We start from the raw sequence: 20,431 nt of genomic DNA on the forward strand, positions 1-20,431 counted from the left end.
TGTAATTGCCAGAGTATGATCCATGTCTTTTGTTATGCAATAATGCATGTAACATTGTGGGAAGGAATTTTGATACTTCTGGTAGGGAAACCCAGGATCTATGAATTAGGCCAGGGTGAGCAGTATCCTTATTAATATTGTTCCTTTCAGAATGAAAAGACATGGAAACAAAGGGCAGCATACATGTACAGCTGGGCCCATTATTTTTTACTTTTTGCCGACTGATAGTACATAAGGATACAGGGAACCTTCTATCTATATTCTATAATCTCAAAATGGAGTGATTTACAGAGAAACTGGCAGCTTTTCCGCTCAGCTATTTAAGGTTTACATCAAGATGGAGCGCCAATGTTTATCCATCCATGATCTACCACAAAAGTCACACATAAAATTGATATGTAACCAATGTCTTGGGGTTGTGTATCATTCAACATGCCTATCCCAATTTAACAGGTAAAACAATGGTTTTAACCAGACTTAAGCCCGGTCCTGACTCCACATCGCAGAGCGATGCGATGCTGCGATGCTATAAAAACTGTAATCTGAGCCAGGTTTTTACAAGCTCAGCGGTGAAAATTTTCATCGCGCGGTGGAAATTTCGGTCCGCGATGGAGTTTAACAATGTTCAACTTTTTCGCACCGTGCTGCGATATCGCAGCCGTGCACGCTTCTGATTGGCTGCTGGAAAATCATGGTCGGTAGAATGACCTTAAAAAGATATGCAGACACCACATGCTTTTAATGCTTTTGAATGCTTTTGAATTTCATCGCGCGATGCTGCGATGTTTGAAAAGCATCGCATCGCGCTGCGAAGTGGAGTCAGGATCGGGCTTTACAGTCTATCTATTGGTGGCTAAAAGAGCTCAAATCTGTGTTGCTACAATCATATTTGTTAATAGATTTTCTCAGCAGCTTAATTTAAATTTAGCATCTGTCTCATAGCGTAACTATACAAAACACAGCAATGAGCTATTCCAGTTGAAATCCATACACCCCTATCTTCCACACAGGGGTGTCAATCTCAAATGGAGTCACCTATTCAGGTAATTCCATTAGAAATTCACACTCCATGTCTGGAAAATTAAGGCAATGTCTTCCATAAGCGGTGTATGGATGAAAGAGCCAAATGCCACCATGTGTTGCTCATTTTTGCAATTATGGACAATGAACCAATCAAATCAAACCATGTACTTGAATAATATACCCCAAAAGAAAAGGACCCTCATCAATGCCACTTCTTTGATTGTACCCTTCTGTGTCGTTGCTTAGCATGATACTGCTGAGCTCATCGTTTAAGACCGGGCGCTTGCTTCCGACAGATTCTAATTCTTGATTATGGCTGTTGCAAGTACATCTTTTCATAAATGAAAGCCATAGCAACACATTTGGACTCATTGAACTCACATTAGTCTAAAGCCTAGATCATATTTTAAGGTCAAATTTAAGACCGGCAATTTTAATCATGTGACAGGTAATCCTGCATTTCTACCTAGGGCACTGAACCGTCATCACACTCAATTATTGCAGTGTAATACATTGCGGTGTAATACATTTAGGGACCATTAATATTTCCTAACATATTGTAAATACATGTAGGACCAACTTCATCCACATGACAATCCATAACAAAACATGCGACAGGATAATGTAAAACATATCCTCTATCAAATTAATGTTTATTTATCAATTTTTATTTATCACTTAAGGGGGTACTAAACCCCTGGCCAATTGTGTGCCTATTTTTGCATTTTTCTCAAAAATTATAGTACATTGGTGACAATGTAAGATATGTATATTGTAGGGGCAAGGACTACAACTACTGTACTGAAAATTCAGCAACTCAAAGCAAGTAGTTATTGCTTTATTTATCAAATAATGGTTTTCCCTCATTTTTTACTGTTACTCCACAACTGTTGTCTGTGCTGAAATAAAATTTCCAGTGCAGTAGTTGTAGTCCTTGCCCCTATAATATACATATCTATCTTGTCCCCAATGCACTATAATGTTTGAGAAAAATGCAAAAATAGGCACAAAATTGGGCAGGGGTGTAGTACCCCCTTAACATTCTTCGCCCATTCAATGGGCTACAATAGAGGCCGTCAGCGTGAAGTCATATGCCGCCATCTTGTGGGTACAGGCTGCGATGGTCGTTCGATCTCCATGCGTGAACAGTAAAATCACCGTGGTGATGCGTGATAACAGATGTGTGGCAAGCTGCGCGTAGTGTCCGACGCAGAATCCCGCGTATCATTTGTACCCACAAGATGGCGAAAGGCTGACGGCCTCTATATGTTGAAAACGCCATCAAAGATGAACTATAAATATAGAGGTTCCAACTGATAATAGTTTGGATAAGGAAAGTAAGGCCGATTTGGCACCCCCCCCTAGTGGTAGCGTCCGGGGCATATCCCCCCTGCCCCCTAGCTACGCCACTGCAACAGACGAGTCAATTTCGCATTTGAGCTAAACAAAATTGAAACACCAATGTTTTTGCTTGCTAGTGACTCCTAACACTCTCCTGAACAACATATCAAAAAAGGAAATATGGAAAAATGGTAATTTGCATATATTCAAAATGGCTGCTAAAGCAGGACTCAAATTTCATAATTTGGTGAATAAGGATAAAAACCATCTAATTATATTTCTCTCATCATAATGATTCAGAAAAAGTATAGTTTGACCCATCTCCGATATACAGTTCTTGAGTTATTGGCATAAAGGTAAAATGTCAAATTTTGGTCTCAGGCATTAAAATTAAAAATGCTCAGATTTTGATCTAAGTGGTCTCAATTTGTTCCGCTTGGAACTACATTTAGAACAAATAATAGTTGGTATATCTCAGGATTGTCCATAATCACTGGAAACTGATGGGTACCAATCATTTTGATATAGCCTATACTTTGATCAGCTCGTAATCGGCGGGAATTGTAAGGCTTTTACCACTACGAAAAGTAGATCCATGGTAAGAGTGATATAGTTGACATATTTGTCTATGTATTTTGCGTGTTAAAGAAAGTAAACAAAGTTTATGACCTCAATGAATAACTTGTGATGCTTCTGGCAAGATGTCACAAGACAATTCGCAAAATAAAATATATTGATATTAATCCGCGATGTCATAAGACCCGCCGATTACGATCTGATCAAACTATATACATGTAGATATTACTCTGCTTCAGTAGCTATTCAATTATACATTAAGCAAAAAGTCTATACAACCATATTAAAATAGCAACCAGACACATTACATCAAAAACATAGCATAACACATTCCTGAAAATTGATACCCACATTATAATCTTTGCAGTTCGAAAAAACTTATTTCATATTTTAAGATCCTACATTATGGCTTTAAAGCAGTTTTTACATATCTTTGGAACTACAGAATGACCCCTACCACTAACAATTAATTTCTGGTTGAAAGACAAGCGCGCATTTCTTTGTGTCTTATGGCGTACAATGCTCACATCGTACTTTTGAATTCAAAACCCAGAACCCTTATTTATTTTGACCAAAACAAAATTGCTTACAAATTGGACCTAACCATTAAGCAACACTTGTTCCATAAAAACAACATATGCAATATATATAAAATGTACAATATAAATATAATGTATACAAATATAAAACCACCCTAAAGGAAACAAAGAAATCCCTGTTCTACAGGCTTATCGCTCATTCTACAAAATCCGGTGCCAATAGCCTTTTTTCAATTTTTATAGCGGATTGGCACCGGATTTTGTAGAATGAGCGTTATACCCAGATTTTGCATATTGGTAGTGTGTTTTTTCTGTATTGTATACAAAATCAGCGGTTTTTGTTAGAAAAAGTGGACTGATTTTGACTGAAAAAAACTTCAGAATGTTTTAAACAGATTCTTAACAATTTGCAAAAAACCCACCATTAAACTACACAACTGACCCACCCTACTTGAAAGGTCCGTCCACCCATAGAACAGAGATTTTTCTGTTGCCTAACCCCTTTTTTAAATTAAATATAATGTGATCCATCAGCTGGTCCTATATATCCTACTGCTATTAATATTACATCTACTAGTGTCCATACTCCAATGCCACCAAAGCTAAATAATTTACCAAGTCCTTCTTGCCAGTAACCCAGGTAGAATCTATCTCCACCAAATCCACCTAGTGTGATGCTGTCAATGGAATAGAGAAAAAAGAAATGGATTAAGGTTGTGTGAAATAATTTAAGCATGTTCATTGTGACTTGTGAGAGAAAAAAGCCCTAAAGTTTTATAAAGTGGAAGATCAGTGTATGAAATGCTTGTCAATGTCATCCATTATTTGTGTATGCTTAATAGCTAGATCCTATGCAGTAACAGCGGCGTACCTCCCCCCTCCCCCTTATTGCTGTCGGTAGATCTGAGGGTGTTGTTACACCACGGACCTTGGCGAAAAAAATATTAGGTCAACATTTTACCCCTTTGACCCAAGACACACTTTATAAACCATTTAGCATCATTTAGGGATGTTGGCTCTATATAGGCGCAGAACCCTAATCAGCCTACACATATAATGACCATCGCTGCCCCAAGACACACCTTATAAACCATTTAGCATCATTCAGGGATGCAGCTCTATACAGATGCAGAACCCTAATCAGCCTACACATATAATGACCATCGCTGCCCCAAGACACACTTTATAAACCATTTAGCATCATTCAGAGATGCAGCTCTATACAGGCACAGTACCCTAGTCAGCCTACACATATAATGACCATCGCTACCCCAAGACACACCTTATAAACCATTTAGCATCATTCAGGGATGCAGCTCTATACAGGTGCAGAACCCTAATCAGCCTACACATATAATGACCATCGCTGCCCCAAGACACACCTTATAAACCATTTAGCATCATTTAGGGATGTTAGCTCTATATAGGCGCATCCAGAATCGGTTCGCGTTTAATACAGGTTGTACAAGGGTATGTGATAAAAACAACACTGGAAAAACATCAAATGCATGCGAGAACTACAGGCAACATTTTATCTGGTTGTGACATAATCAAGCACTGGCGGCTTTAGGCCCCAGGGCTGAACATCTGTGGGAGACTCTGGCAACCAGTTCATACAATAATATACTTCAAATAAATGGATACCTGCAAGTTCCCACAAGGAATCTAAGTATAACACATTAAAACACCCCTATCTCACCCCCTCACTCACAAACCCCTTTTATGTAACGTGCAGAGCAGGCGCACTGTGTAAATTATGTCCCTACTATTGATTGTGTGCTTATGACTACAATACCTAAGACATCATATCAATACATATTCATATCCCCCTCCCCCTTATTTTTCAAATTGAAGAATTGCTATTCTTGGCAACCTTTTGGGAGAAAACTATGACAAATTTTGGTATCATTTCCAGTGTAAAAATTCCTGAAATGCTGTTCACGTAAGTTGGTGACCACGTGCTAAATGGTTACAACAATTATGGAACCGTAATTTAAAAGACAAAAAATGTATTCACTAACCTTAATATAAGTGCAGTTGAGTATTTATGTCCTGATGTCCAATTGCAAGGTTTTCTTTTGTAAAATGTTCTTCCACCTGCAATCGAAACAAACCATAATAATGAAGAAGATATTATCATTAATTCTGAAAATAGATTAAATTACATGTGACATGATCAAGGCGAATGAGTCACATGGCAGCAATTTTCAATTAAAAGTTTTTACATCATTTTCTGGCAGTTTACAAATGCTACATTTTGATGCAAACCCTATCAAAATCTGACATTTGGTTACCGAGTTATGAGCAATTTATCAATAGCTGAAAACAAGATAAAACAAAAGAATTTGAACACTGTTTTTGCCAATATCTCAAAAACAATATTAGTGACATCAGACTCATTCCCCGTGATCATGTCACATATAATCAAGCAAATTAAGTCATACATGTATTTCATGCAAACTAATTCACAATGTTCCCTGAAAGCCATAATAATAGGATCTTTTGAAGCAATTTTCTTTCATTTTTACCAAACCTGATGATTTGGCATATTTACAGGAAAATAATAAATCCTTCACACAGCAGTCAATATATAGTACATGTAAGTGTGCTTTTTTGTGTTTTTTTAACATTCCTCATTAGTTTGTCTTCAATTTGAATGGTGAAACCTTCCTGACAGCTTATTTAAAGCCAAAGTTTTCTGTGTTCTACTTTTGAAATTCCATTTTATCAATATATCAGTTTTCATGCTTTTTAAGTTTCTTACAAGTGGCTTTCTGTGTTTTGTCCATTTTACCATGTTTTGGCAGATTGATAACTCAGCTGTCAAAAGTACTAGAGTTGGGCGACTATCACTTTTTTCCTAGTCGACAGCAAATAGTCGCGACTACGACTATAGTCGCGACTATCTGTGGTTAAAATTGGACTGAAAAATCAGGTGAAAGATTGGTGGCAATTTAGTATTTATAATGCATGATTACAGGACCCCTGATTGCCCGCCTCGCATCACAGTTTGCTACACAAACCAGCACTGTTGCGATACAAATTGCTACACTGTATCGCACGCTTATGCGATGCAAATATTTGACTGTAAAATGCTGTAATATAGGCCTAACTTTTCTGTTCAATTAAATTCACTTGCCACTTTCCAGCAACAGCACAAGAAACTTCATATAATTTCTCAAACCTTCAATATTCCAATAGCGATCTTCGTTCGTTTCCATGTTTTGCTGTGCATGAAAATATGTAAACATGCCGGTACGCAGGGTCTTAGCTAGCTACCCGTCTGGCCGTCATTTTAGACGGCCAGTTTGCTCCTGGGATGGGCAAATTAATGCCTTTGACAGATGCTATATTATAAATTGTATGTTTTGAGAAGCTAATTGCCCTTTTTAGCAGACCCAAGTTGTAGAACAAGGCCATATCAGCACATATTTGAACTCTTTGAACCCCCAATGGGCTATAGATGTCTGTTAAATGTTTTTAAAGGTCAAATTAGGACAGGCAATTTTATTCAAATAACGGGCAACCCTCAATTTCTAGCTAAGACCCTGCCGGTACGGCAGTGCATATTTTCCATGGTATGCTCAGAGGGCGCAACACTAAATCACTCCGCATTTTATGTAACAACGAAATTCGGCTAATATAGTCCATAGTGAATATGAGATTGTACCGACCATATCTACCGACATGTTCACTTTAAATCACTCAATATTGGCTCATATGAATTCGACAAGTGTCTTTAATGATAACATGCAGAAAAAAACTGGACAATTGATCTCAAAAGCAATTCTCTGTGGCGGATTAAGAGAAAACCCGATTTTGAAATGCGAGTGGTGAGTTTAGTATATTTTTAGCTATTTTTTTTGCACCGCAAAATAGCGAAAAAAGTCAATGGTCATCGATATATGCCGACAAAAGTTTTGGAATCTAGAGAAACAGAGCTTTAATTTGATACCAAATTTATTTTGCCAAGTATTGCAGGGACGCCAGAAATGGCGCTTGAATTAGGCCGAATTCACACGTTATCCTATGGGACGCTGAATTAGTGCTGCGCCCCCTGAACGTGTTGCATCGTGCATGTACGATTAACTTTCACCTCCGACCTACATCACCTGACCTCATCTAGACTACTGCATTTATCGCTACAGGGGTGGCATTGCAACATTACGACTGTTTGTCAGCTAATTATTTTCCTGTTGCTTTCTAAATATTCTGTTACCACAATAAGCATAGCTTTTTGAAATTACGTGAAAAGTACTTCTAATCTAATAATATTTTCCTAAATTTTCCCTTTTGGAAAACACTTCTCGGAAGTTCTCGCTGTTTCTTTCCAAAGTTGAAATAATCTCATACCTTCAGTAGTTGGTACAAACACCCAACCTGGGTCTGTACATGCACGCTATGACGCTGCTACACCTGTTATCGCTGCATAAATTATAATCATAATGAGATGTTCGACAGTTCTAAGTAATTTGAGTTTTTAACGGCTTTTATCTTGTGGGAAAGTAGTTCGACAACAAGTCAATAACACCAATTTAATGATGATTTATGGACATTATGATTACTTGTTGGTTAGTGTTACTATTGGTAAGACAATGACTAACATTTTTCACATTTTTCGCAGTTTATATGTTAGTATTTGGTTGGTTTTGGTGCGAATAACTGGCACTTTTAAAGTAATTTTTAACACAAAAATATACTTGCATTAGTCGACTTTTGGTTTTCAATAGTCGTAGTCGCGACTATCAGTAATAGTCGCGACTAACTAAAAAGTACGCATTTTGGTCTGGTCAACATGGGACCAAATCATGTCAAATTAAAAAAAAAAAAAAAATTACAAAGTTAATACCCGTTTTCTTACCTAAACATATAACATCATGTTTGACTGTACAATTGACTGTCACTATTTCTTGTGGACTAGCACTGACCCTACATCTTGATGAGGTCACATCAGATTTGATAGCTGGCGTACATGCCTGAATCTCATCATCTGTTTGATAGCAATATCTACACTTAAACATGCGCTGCAATTTGTTATCACCCTGCGGAATTCAGAAAAATAAGATACATACATGTTACACAGATCAAATCTATGGGGCTGGTTTTGAATTATCCCCCATAGGATACAGGTAACTGTAAAGTTTTCCTATGAACTGAGCTGATAGATAGATGTACCTGCATCAGAAGGAGAACTCTCATTAACACAGCACAAAGGTTATAGACGAATCTGACGAGCCACATTCCTACACCTCACCGGCGGCCATAGCTGGGGGCCATCCATCAATTTTACGCGACGACAGTATCATAGGCATGTAGCCTTTACTGCTCCTCTGACACGGCGCAAGTGCTACACGCTCGCGATAGTGGGCGTAATAGTGATCGCAATCCAAACAAACTAAGCTAGTTTGACACGGATGGCCCATCACTTGGCTCGTCGGATTCGTCTATACCAGTAGTCGCAGCGAGTGACAGAATCGCTAGTGATCAACGTCGGTCACTAAGAGACAAAAATATGTGCTCCGTTGAAAAATCTGTAATCCTACACCAATTGTTGATGGATTTTTCAACTGGTCACAGATTTTTCAAAGAAAAATTGCTATAGGCCTAATATTGTGCAATAAATCTTTGATGAGCACATACTACGGTGATGTTGCAGAGTCAGAACAATGTGTATTGCGCAAAGTTCATTCATAAATTTCCACTCAGCAACAACAGATCACCTCAGCAGCCAATCAGAGACAAGTGCATTTCAATGCAGTAAATATGTGATGTACGTTTAAAATACGCTCTGGTCAAAGGCGTAGTGAGTAATGAGTCTGCTGCAAAGGCTTCGTGAGTAATGAGTCTGCTGCAAGTGCTTAATTGTGGCAGGCTAACAACTGTCTCTAGAAAGTTGCCTTGAAGTAAACTGAAGTGATTTGATGCTGAGGTGTGCTAGCAACATCTGACCTGATACATGTGATCCGATAAAGTAGCCGATGAACATGAAAACACAGAAAACATCCCAAAACGCAACACTCATGGTTTATTATGATAGATAGAGAGGCATTAGTTATGTAGATTATGTCATACAAAGTGAAATAATAATCTTCATGAAGAGATCATCAGGTTTATTGATAATCAACATCAAATATCTGAAAAACCAAATTTTGACAAATGTTGACACATATTTCTTCTAGGTTATTGATGTCCCATCATCCTCTCTGCTGTAGTATAACTGCTCCATCTCATCATGGTGGGGGTGTTTTTAAGGACAGAGTGAGAGCCATAATTAACATGACTTGAATGGTATGACAACATGTCACCACAAGATTCAGCTGCTATACCACTAGCAGAGAGGATGATTAGACTCTGAAGAAGTATCAAGCCATACCAAACTGACAGGTCCAAACGTAATGAGCAAAAACTTGGAATAACTAAACACTAGGAATAAGAATGTTTGGGTGATGGGCATAAATGTGAGATACATGTTGCAGGGCTAGACTTTGACGAGAATCACAGAATAGATTCTTGTAATGATTCTCGTAAGATTCAGTTGCGAAAATCATTGCATCATTCAGTAAAGTGCAGTGACTATGATGGATTTGATTCTCGCAAACCTAGATGAAATCTAGGCCCTGTGTTGAAAACATCATCTGCTACAATCAGACCATTCACCTTTATACAAATTTAAGCAAATGAAGACATGAATATATAACATCACAACTGATTTAAACCAAACTTACAATGCATTTAATGCCTGGCATAGGTCCGCATGTAACATTGTACTCTCTTCCATAAATACATGTTTCATTCAGATTACATTCAAGACACTGTGCTTCTAAGTCTTCACATCTGACATTGTCTGGACAAGGAAGGTCTCCCCTGTCAGGAGACTTTGATGTGGGTGCAGCTTTGGTGGTTGTGCTCTTGGTAGGTAATGTTGTGTTGTCCTGGGGTGAAGGAGTGATGTTTGCTGTTGTTCCGTCTGTAACCATTACATTTGTTGAGGTACCATCTGCAGGGGAAAATAAAATATCAAAATTAAAGGAAGTTCCATTAGAGTCCTGAGGCACTGTGTCTTATCTGCGCAAGCCGATAAAAACGGAGAACTACCCTATGTTTCATAATTCTTTTTCTCTTGAAAAATTGGCTGTAAGCCATTGTAAACCAGTGTGTTTTGTTCAATGCAATGCAATACAATGTGATTTTAAAGGAAATTTGTTGTTGCTTCTGATTGGTTTTTTTTTATCAGTGCATCAGCGCTCATTCGCTAATCCAAATTTCTGCAAATAAATCCCAATCTTCAGTTAGGACAACGTGCCTACATGTAGCTACAAGACTAGCTTTTACAGTCAACAGACATAAAATGTTCCCTTATCAATATCTTACATGTAGATGAGCAGACTTGTAGTACTCGAGTACAATACTCGTACTCGAGTACGAGTACTTTTTTGGTACTCGTACTTGTACTCGTGCATCAATGCTCGTACTCGTGACCAAGTACTCATGTGTACTCATGGTTTGGAATTTTGCTGTACTCGTACTCGTACTCATGAAAAAATACTCGTACTCGTGAAAAAATACTCGTACTCGTCGAAAATACTCATGATAGTTTTCCTGTTGTTACTATTAAACTATCACATAAGATCTGACTGTATTTTCTTGTCTTGCCCATTCAGGCCCTACTCGGGCCCTACTGCAGGTACATGTATATTGCACTTGTAAGTCATGATGTGCACAAAGTTATAATTATATACAGGTCTACACATACATATAGGCCTACATGTACATGTACAATGTGTACATGTATAATGTTGAGCACAGAATATTTTCATGGATTCTGAGAGCAAGACATTTTTTGTTTGTTTTCAAATTGTATTTTCTAAATCTATTGTCTCAAATTGTTGGGTCATCAGTCATCAGCAAAATAAATAAATGAGATTATTAGATGTTAACTGTCTTATTGAGATAATACTGATTATATCTTACTATAAATAGGGGAATGTTGTGGGGGTGTGTGCGGGTATGAAAGTTAAAGGCTCCGTCAGTTTCGATTCACATGTCGCCAAATTCATACAGGACATCGAAGTATATACCGAGAGGGTAATGCGAAAATTTGGTTGAAAACGGTCAAGAATTGGCTACAAAAACAGTGAAAATATGGGTAAAAACAGGGTTTTTGTTATGAAAATCGGTTGCCAGACTACGCGTCACTGCATCTGTCCGGCAGCGCGTCGGTGCCGCGTGCGTAATGCGAACTACGCGAAGGCGCGTGTAAACGCGCAGAGCCACACGACTTGCGAGCCAGAGACCAGTGGACATGATAATACGGAAAGAAGGAAAAATAAAGGACAAAAAGGAACAAGGACGGGTCCGTGACGGGATAACGGGTGAACGTCCGCAGACACGTTATGAGAGGACGTAATAAATACGGGAAAAAGATGTGTGTTGTATAAACAACATGAAGCGGTACTATAAAGAAAAATAAACGAGTAATAGGCCAACAGGTTAAAGTAACTAAATGAAACGGGAACGAAACAAAGAAGGAAATGTAAGAATAAAAAGAAGCTAAAATAATGAGAACAGAATTAAAATAAAAAAACGGGAAATCACAAGCAGCAAATAAAAAAAGAAGCTAAAAGGGAAATGTAAGAAAGAATCACAAGTCTGGTCTTTTACATCCTCAAATGTGCTCAAAATTTTCGAACATGCACCAAATATGTTTTGTTTAAGTCTCATCTTCATGTGAGGAATGGTAGGAAGTGGTATTTATGTAGGTATCCCAGGCAAACCTTTAGTTAACACATTTGCTAGTCAGCGAAATTCGCTGAAACCGGGGCTCAAACACAATGCATTACATAGAAATTTGAATTTTTTTCGAGAATAGGTCGGTGAATGAAACCTACATAAATATGTTTTCTATACTTGACCCAAATATATGATTTTTTATGGTGATAATCAAGTCGCACATGGGATTTTAGAGGGATTTTGATAGCAGTTCCATTAAAAAAAGCTGCTATTGCCATGAGACTAAGATCTAGAAACACGTACCCTAAATGCCGTTTTGGGGAATTTTGCTAGCAGAATCTTTTTGATGATAGTCAATCTTTGACAAGATGTAACTTTGTTACCGTACGGAAAATGCTATGACAAAAATGTTTTCAGTTAAATGGCTTTCTTTACTAAAGGGCTTTAATTTGATATGTAAAATGATGCAGTTAGATGGCAAATTTGAATTCACCTAGAATACCTAATTTATGAGAAAAAGTGGTATTTTATGCTGGGATTTTATGTGTACCCTGGACCAGATTTGCTCAGGAGTCTCAGACCTTCGTACGGAGAAGGCCAGTGGAAATCTAAGTGACGGAGGTGCGAGTACCTCGGGGTAGGCATGCAATGACAATTGCGTCGGCGTACAACCAGGGAGATACAACGCCTACCACACACACGCTTTGGGTAGCGCTGCATTTCCTGTGCGTGCACAATCGATCGCGCTATTGTGTCATTCCACTAAACTTGCGACATTAGTCACATTAACTACAATTTGCAAGGAAGTTCACAACTTGGCGCCATCAAATGTTAAGCCATTAAGCAATACAACCAATCGCAAAACCAGAAATTCTCATGGACCACATCTTTTAGACATTCCGGCTTTTAACAAGAACTGTTACCAATACTCGCTTTACCCCCGCACTACAAGGAATGGAATCTCCTGCCGGCAGAGACACGTCGACACGCGATGCTCCAGAAGTCAGAATTTTTAAAAGTAAACTGGATGAAATGGACATTAACGAACTATGTAAAAGAGCTCATTTCAAGATATAGGCCGTCGTATCACGCGACCTGTGCGTGATAACCACCAAGTACCGGCGGTGTTTGCACAGTATAGAGCAGAAGCAGAAGAAGCATTACGCAGTGCATACTCTCATGATCGAGAAACTATTATTTTAGCTATAATAGTGGCTTGCCCTAAAAAAAAGGCTTAACTTAGGCAATGTAGGAATAAAAAATCCCCAAATCCCAATTAAACCCTGTACTACCAGCCCTGATCCACTGAATATAGTCAATCACAACTTTATGTGTGCATCAACGTAGAGCTGCGAGATTCGTTCAAGGTGACTACAAGAGAGTCAGCAGTGTTACCGAAATGTTATGTTCTTTGGGATGGGAAAGGCTGACAGACAGACGGAAACCCACCAAATCACTCAACTTTACAAGATCATCAACCAAGACATTGACATAGATTCATCCGACCACCTCAAACCAAAACTTCAAAGAAGCAGGAAGGGAAACAACACTCAATTTGATATACCACACTTCACATCTACGGCGTACAGCAATTCATTTTTTCCACGGACCACAAGACTATGGAACGACCTACCTCAAGACATCATTGACATCCCTACCCACAAGACCTTCAGAGACAGCTACTTGGACTACATTATTAAAGACAAGAATTAGACAACCACTCCCAGCGACCTCCTAGCAAAGCTCCCAAGAGGAAGATTCAGGAGGAAACCAGCAAAGTACAAAGTAGTAAGTACATCACCTAATACTCATGATAGTATAAATTAGTCCGAATAATCAGACCCAGAACAAAATATTAATTTCTGACACGATCTTGTACTGGGTCTGAACTGTTTCCATATGAAATCTTGATGGCAAATTGGACAATAGAAGCACATGGTTCTACGTGACAGCTTTTTAATCCCTATTCAGGTTACGTGAATCACGCTATTGTGGACCATCCTTCTGATACTTGAGTGTTTGGACACACGGAACGGTTTTTTGTCTACCTCTCTGTTTGTAAACAAACACAAAACGTTCAAACCTGACTCGTACCCTATTGTTATTATAATGTCATCCTTTCATATTATAATAAAGTAGTCTTCACAAGATAATCCCTGACAAGAGGTGAATACAGGAAGTTTTAAAGGACTGCCAACTCTACGATTTACCGTTATATTGATCGTATCGATAGAGAACGCAGCTCCCCAGGCAGTGCAGTCAGCTCTGATGCATGGACATGATCAGTGATGATCAGCTGACTCATCGCATGTGTGGGCCGGGCGTCGAGTCAGGCAAGAGCGAAATTATTTATTTATTTATGCATTTATTTATTTATCAGTTTATTTTTTTATTTATTAGGTTAATTTGTTTTTAATAGGTGACCCCGGAGTGACGTCACAAGCCGTTGACTTCCGTTGACAACAAATACGATTCAGAAGTCAAATTTGTAGTTTTCTGTGGTTTGTCCCTTTTCAAATCGGCCAAAATACTACCATTTCTATAACTTCTCGACATGGGACCTCCAGCCAACAAAAAAAATAGAGACTCTCCTCTACATGTTCATGTGTTCAGCTTCACATAAAATGCAATTTTCGCCAAGTATTTAACCTTTATTTTACCGAAATCGGCCCAGAAATTAGCTCGATTCGAGTCAAAACAAAATGTAAACATTCTGAATCAGCCTCTGCTACAAGTCTTCAACTAGTCGCACAGCTCCACAGTCTATTGTGGGTTGAAAAGCGTAAGTGTAGGCACTGTAGCGTCATGTAAAATAAGTACCCGGATGGCCGGGGTCACCTATTGGGGCTTGTATTGTTTCTTTATGATTATTTTTGGTATTCAATATTAGTTTTATTTAATACCATTATTATTTATTATTATCAATAGGCCTTTTTTAAATACAGGTAGGCTTACTCTACAGGTAGGCTTACTCTACAAAACTAAGTTGTTTGTTTAATTTATTTGCTTATTAATCAAGTTTTATTTGTTTATTTATGTATTTCAATCTAACTGAATCTAAATCTAACTGAATTTATTTATTTATTTATTCATTTATAAATTCATTTATAAATGTATTTATAAATATTTATTTACTCCTTGCAGCCTTGTTACAAGTTATGATACTTGTACTTGAAACTTTGCTTATTAATTTTTTATTTGTTTATTTATGTATTTCAATCTAACTGAATCTAAATCTTAATCTAACTGAATTTATTTATTCATTTATAAATTCATTTATTAATTTATTTATCAATATTTATTTACTCCTTGCAAGAATATGATACCTGTACTTGAAACTTCTAGTCTTACAAACATGAGTATGTGTGACAACTGACAATGACCATAAACATTTTGTCAGAGATGATCAATGGGTATTGATTTATGGACAAGTCAATAGGCCACAATCTATTGACACAAGATTGGTGGCAATCATGTGATGGAGGAAAAATAATCCCACTTATAAATTATAATAACAATAGGCTACAATGTACGATGTATAGGTTTGAGGTTTTGGAAACACAACCAGATGTGTCCAGTCGTCGCCTCCTGCATATAAGATGGAAGCTTAGTCAGCCTGCCTAATACGCTTCCTGAAAACACTAAACTGCAAGTTGGCCAATTCACTAATTCAACTTGCACTACCGACACCATGAAAAATATTTTAATTATTACCGATCCTTCAGAATACTTGCAAATATTGGCAGTTTCACTAAAATCCTGCTGCTGAAAATCAAATTCCACAATCTTCTGTCAGATCCAGGTCAGTAATCACAGGTGGGCGAATCTACCAGCGTGACAAGACCAGAGATAATAAAAAGGATGAGAGGCCACGCCCGTTTAATAGTTTGATTGGCAAGCGTGTCAAGGGCAGATCTTCTGATAAATGAGTAGAGACCATAGAGCCCTATATAGGGCTCTGTGGAACAACGGTTCCTAATTTTGAAGCCATGGATAATATATTCATTTATAAAACCATATTTTTGTACCAATCACAGAACAGAATTTCACTTACTCACAGCTGTCAATTTCTTGTGAAACATAAGCTTTAGTATCAAGGTCTTCTTCTGCGCATTGGTTGTGCAAATTAACTATCCAGCACAAATCCTGTGCACAAAATCAGGTTGGATGGGCGGTTTACGCCTGGTTTACACAACAGGAAAGATGCGATGCATCCTAAACTGGATCGTTTCCGTGTATTCGCATTGCATGGTGGGTAATACGCCTGCCAATTTGCATAGCTCCACATTCACAACAGTTTAAAATCAACACAGGTAAATCCATCTAAAAATTACCATGGACACAAAATTGACATAGCTTATGTAATTCAAATAATAAAATAATAAAATAAAAATATTATCATGATAGATGCAAGCGTTTTATTAAAACTTGAAAAGATTATTAAGTCCAATAATTTGTTTGTGTTATTTGCTCTTTTGAGTCAAAAATGGCGACCCATCATCGATTTTCTGCATGTGCCGACATTAGTAACTCATAAATCAGATGCTCATAGTGACTGTCCTCAAACTAAAAACGCCAGTGTGTCTCAGGCCTGATAACGAAAGGTAATTTTATGCAAAAGTTTTCTTGCGAACAGCTGCAGGTGACAATTAAACAATGAACACGGCTTGTTTATGTACATGCGTGGGGAGGCTTGTACGTCAGCTGACGTGTTTTGGACATGTTACGGCGTAAAAAAGTGTTGTTTTTCTTCATGAAAAATACCAGCGATGACCAGTTTTTGTGGGCTATTTAATTTACAGGTATGTCGGTTCGTCATAGGGTAGAAATGATAGCTGTACAATTTGTATAACATACAGTTTAACATAGGCCTAAACATTTATGGGCACAAATCAACCTTCCGTATTATGCACAAGTATGTGGAAGTGGCAGGCATAGCTACAATGTACGAGTCAGGTTTGAACGTTTTGTAAACAAACCAGGAGGTCGAAATCGTCCTCCTCGTCGAAAGTCAGCGTAATAATAGTACGTAACTAAACTGAAGTTGGCAGCTAAATGTGGACAATTTGTATCTTTTTTCCTTTAGACCACCCTCGCTATATAGGGACTAAAATATTACTTTTGCATCAAGGTTTTCTTTTTCAAGGTTAAACAGTTGCCAAACACTTTGAAGTCAAGGTTTAATGTTTTTGAAGGAGGGCAGGGCTTCGATAAATGAGGGAAATTATGGGGTAAAAAACAAGGTCAAAACAACTTTTTTAAAACAAGCAAAAACGACTATTCTGCTGTGAAGTTGTCTCAAAAAAACATTTAAAAATAATCGGAAATGCAAAAAACATACCTTCATAAAATCAGCATCACTTCCGTCACATGAAAAGATGATCAGATGAGTGGAGAGTGGAAAAGAAATCGCGAAATGACAGAATTTTCTTAGAAAAATACAGCACGTTTTTCGAGAAATTCGCCATCTTGAATAAACATGATAAATGCAAAATTAAGTCACGCATAAAAAAAACTGCCAAATGCGCTTGAAAATGCACGATACGCTAGCGTAATTACCGTCAAAACAAACTTCATCAAATTTGATAGCTGCTACTGCTTTCAACGTTTCGGAGCTGGCATCACTGGTTTTGCATCTGGCTCTTTTTATGTCAAAAATAGCGATAAAAACATCGATTTTGGAACAAAATAAAGCTTGTTTGATGAAATAAAAGGTATGTTTGTATAGCTAAAAACATTTTTAACCTTGATGCGAAAGTTTAATTTGATAAATAAGTAATTTTGACCTATTATAGCTCGGGTGGTCTAAAAGAAAAGATCGCCCAATTTGTCTACCCTACCGACGACAACAGAAACTGAAACTGAACTGAAACTTAAAAAGTATTTCCCTCTTGTATAAACTCACCCTGTCCTAAGACGCTCAGTTTCATAGAAAGCAGTAAAACAGACCAAAATATTGAAAATAAATACCGACCAAATTTTCCCATGTAGGTCGCCATGTTTACTTCTTGTAAAATAAACTGCAAACGGCAGCTATGTAACAAACATGGTCAATTGTACTATTTGAGTATCACTTTGTATGTACGGCAATAGCTGCTTTGTGGTAAATTATTTCACAGGTCATATGAGGTCACGTCAGGGTCAACTTTCGCGCAGACGACGCATGCGAATCGAACACAACACAACAACATGTCAGGGAAAAAATCGAAGGGAAAATCAGAAAATCTTCTGGAACAGGAAGAAGTTTTGCAAGCACTTGTAATAGCAGACAGTTTTAATGAACAATTTGCACCAATAACACGTGAAAGGCCCCGGGTAAGTGGCTTTTATAGCATGATGATCATGATGATACTATAGGCTACCGGCTACACTAGACTCGTTGAGTCTCATGGACGCCGTTCCTATGTCCATCAGACTCGTATTTCCCATTTTGGATGTCAATGGGAAATACACATAACGCTTTGCGCGGTTAAAAAGTTGAAAAAAATCTTTAAAATTTTAAATGTATATAAAAGTGGTACCAACCGTTTGTGTTGCTAATTTAAGACTTCGTTGAAACAAAATTAAATCAAACATTTTAGTGTCCAAAAAGGCAAAAATAAATTCTGCGGGCACCCTTGCGAAGGTTCAAATTTGAATCGGACGAAAATATCCGATCTTTGCGATCAAAAACACAAAATTACAACTTTAAACATACTATTGGCAAAAGACATTATTATTACCAAACAATACAGAATAGAAAATTTGACATCATTTTCTCAAAATATTGAAAAAATTTGCTCACTAGACATCGAAAAAGTAGGCAATCCAATTCCCGTTCAAACGCGTGGGAAACTGAAAGTGCGATAATCGTGACTAGGCTACACTTTGATTGCAGAAATAGGAAAGCTTACATTTTTTGATAGCTGCATAATTGTGTTCACAATTTCGAAGTATTTCATCATCCATGTCCATTTGACATGTTTGATTGAGAACTTTTGCTGAATTTGCTCTAAATCAAATTAAACTTTAGAAAATGGCGATCCTGACTTTTAGACCATCGACCACCCGCGCTATTCATGCTATTATAGGTACAAATTGCAAATTTATCATATTAAACTTTCGCAACGTTAAACATACATGATTTCAACTGAACAAACATACCTTTTATTCCATCGAACAGCTTTATTTTGTTCCAAAATTCACGCTTTTTCTGCTATTTTTGGGTAAAAAGCTGGTAACAAAACAGGTGATGCCAGCTCCCAAGCCAACACTGCGCTTGATGTGCGCTAATTTGTTTTGACGGCACAATTACGCTAGCGTATCATGCACTTTCAGCGCGTTTTTTACTGCGTGATTAATTTGCATTCATTCAAGATGGCGATATTTCTCAACGTGACCCATGTGTTTTACCCCGTAATTTCCCCCATTACTCAAAGCCCTGCCCTCGTCACAATATTTTAGCTTCTTGGATATCATCGGAAACATAGATTATTAAATTAGGTAAAGTTGTTTTCTTTAAACTTCCGTGGTCCGGGTACGCGCTGGTGAATTGCGATCGCGTAGAAGTGACAAGGTCGCCTACTACGCGCGGCGCCGAACTTAGGACCAATGGGTCAGCCGGCTTGTTGTCAAGTGCATTGATCAACCAATCAGCGTGATTGTTTATTGCTTTTGTGTTTACGCTGCGTATGCGCGATACGCTGACAGGCACGACCACGGAAGTTTAAAGAAAACAACTTTAGGTCACTGTATTTTTAAAGATTTTTAGATGATTTTTACGATGAAAAAAATTAATGTTTTAAGCTTCTTTTAAAAAAATCGTTTAAATTAGCTTGTTGGATATTTTTGCTTAAAAGGAGGATTTCGTGATCCTAGCATCCTCTTTTTATGATTTCAGTACATATCCACAAAAAAAGCCTATTCACAAAATTCCAGTTGATTCCGATTTTGCGTTTGCGAGTAATATGCATGATTATGTGTATTACACTGCTCCATAGACAATGCGTTGTAATTTCGTTCTGGTGCACCAGAACGAAATTCAAATTTCACGATATCTTTGCAAAACGAATTAATCTGCAAGAAATATTTTGTACAAAATACATTATGTAGTTTCCAGTGACATAAAAATCTTAACTTTTTTTGAGAAAAGTGGGGGGATGAGGCTGTGGATCACGAAAATGCCCCTTTAAGGCCAGAGTAATGGAAGACACATTCGTCCACGCCCGAATTTGAGATTTCTT

The 20,431-nt window shown here is 37.7% G+C and overlaps 2 protein-coding genes across 2 annotated transcripts in view; one reads left to right on the top strand and one right to left on the bottom strand.

Annotated features, from left to right (window-relative positions):
• Positions 1-411: 411 nt before the first annotated feature.
• Positions 412-18,234, bottom strand: LOC140171357 (TM2 domain-containing protein almondex-like). Its single transcript, XM_072194599.1, has 5 exons — positions 18,115-18,234; positions 10,205-10,476; positions 8,341-8,521; positions 5,501-5,576; positions 412-4,156 (listed from the first exon to the last, which is right to left on the bottom strand). The coding sequence occupies exons 1-5, from the start codon at positions 18,206-18,208 to the stop codon at positions 3,991-3,993; spliced, it is 789 nt and encodes a 262-aa protein (XP_072050700.1). The 5' UTR covers positions 18,209-18,234; the 3' UTR covers positions 412-3,990.
• A 111-nt stretch (positions 18,235-18,345) lies between these two features.
• Positions 18,346-20,431, top strand: part of LOC140171976 (translation initiation factor eIF2B subunit epsilon-like) — a 28,389-nt gene continuing 26,303 nt past the window's right edge. The window contains 1 exon segment of the mRNA XM_072195324.1: positions 18,346-18,524. Within this exon segment, the coding sequence (XP_072051425.1) occupies positions 18,399-18,524 (126 nt within the window). The 5' untranslated portion in view covers positions 18,346-18,398.

The sequence above is a fragment of the Amphiura filiformis genome, chromosome 15 (genome assembly GCF_039555335.1).
Source record: "Amphiura filiformis chromosome 15, Afil_fr2py, whole genome shotgun sequence".
Lineage (NCBI taxonomy): Eukaryota > Metazoa > Echinodermata > Ophiuroidea > Amphilepidida > Amphiuridae > Amphiura > Amphiura filiformis.

Coding starts and splice junctions, on each gene's coding strand:
- LOC140171357 (XM_072194599.1), bottom strand. CDS start 18,208: ATGGCGACCTACATGGGAAAATTTGGTCGGTATTTATTTTCAATATTT. Junction 5,577..8,340: donor ACATGATGTTATATGTTTAG/GTAAGAAAACGG, acceptor TTTCGATTGCAG/GTGGAAGAACATTTTACAAA. Junction 4,157..5,500: donor TCAACTGCACTTATATTAAG/GTTAGTGAATAC, acceptor TTCCATTGACAG/CATCACACTAGGTGGATTTG.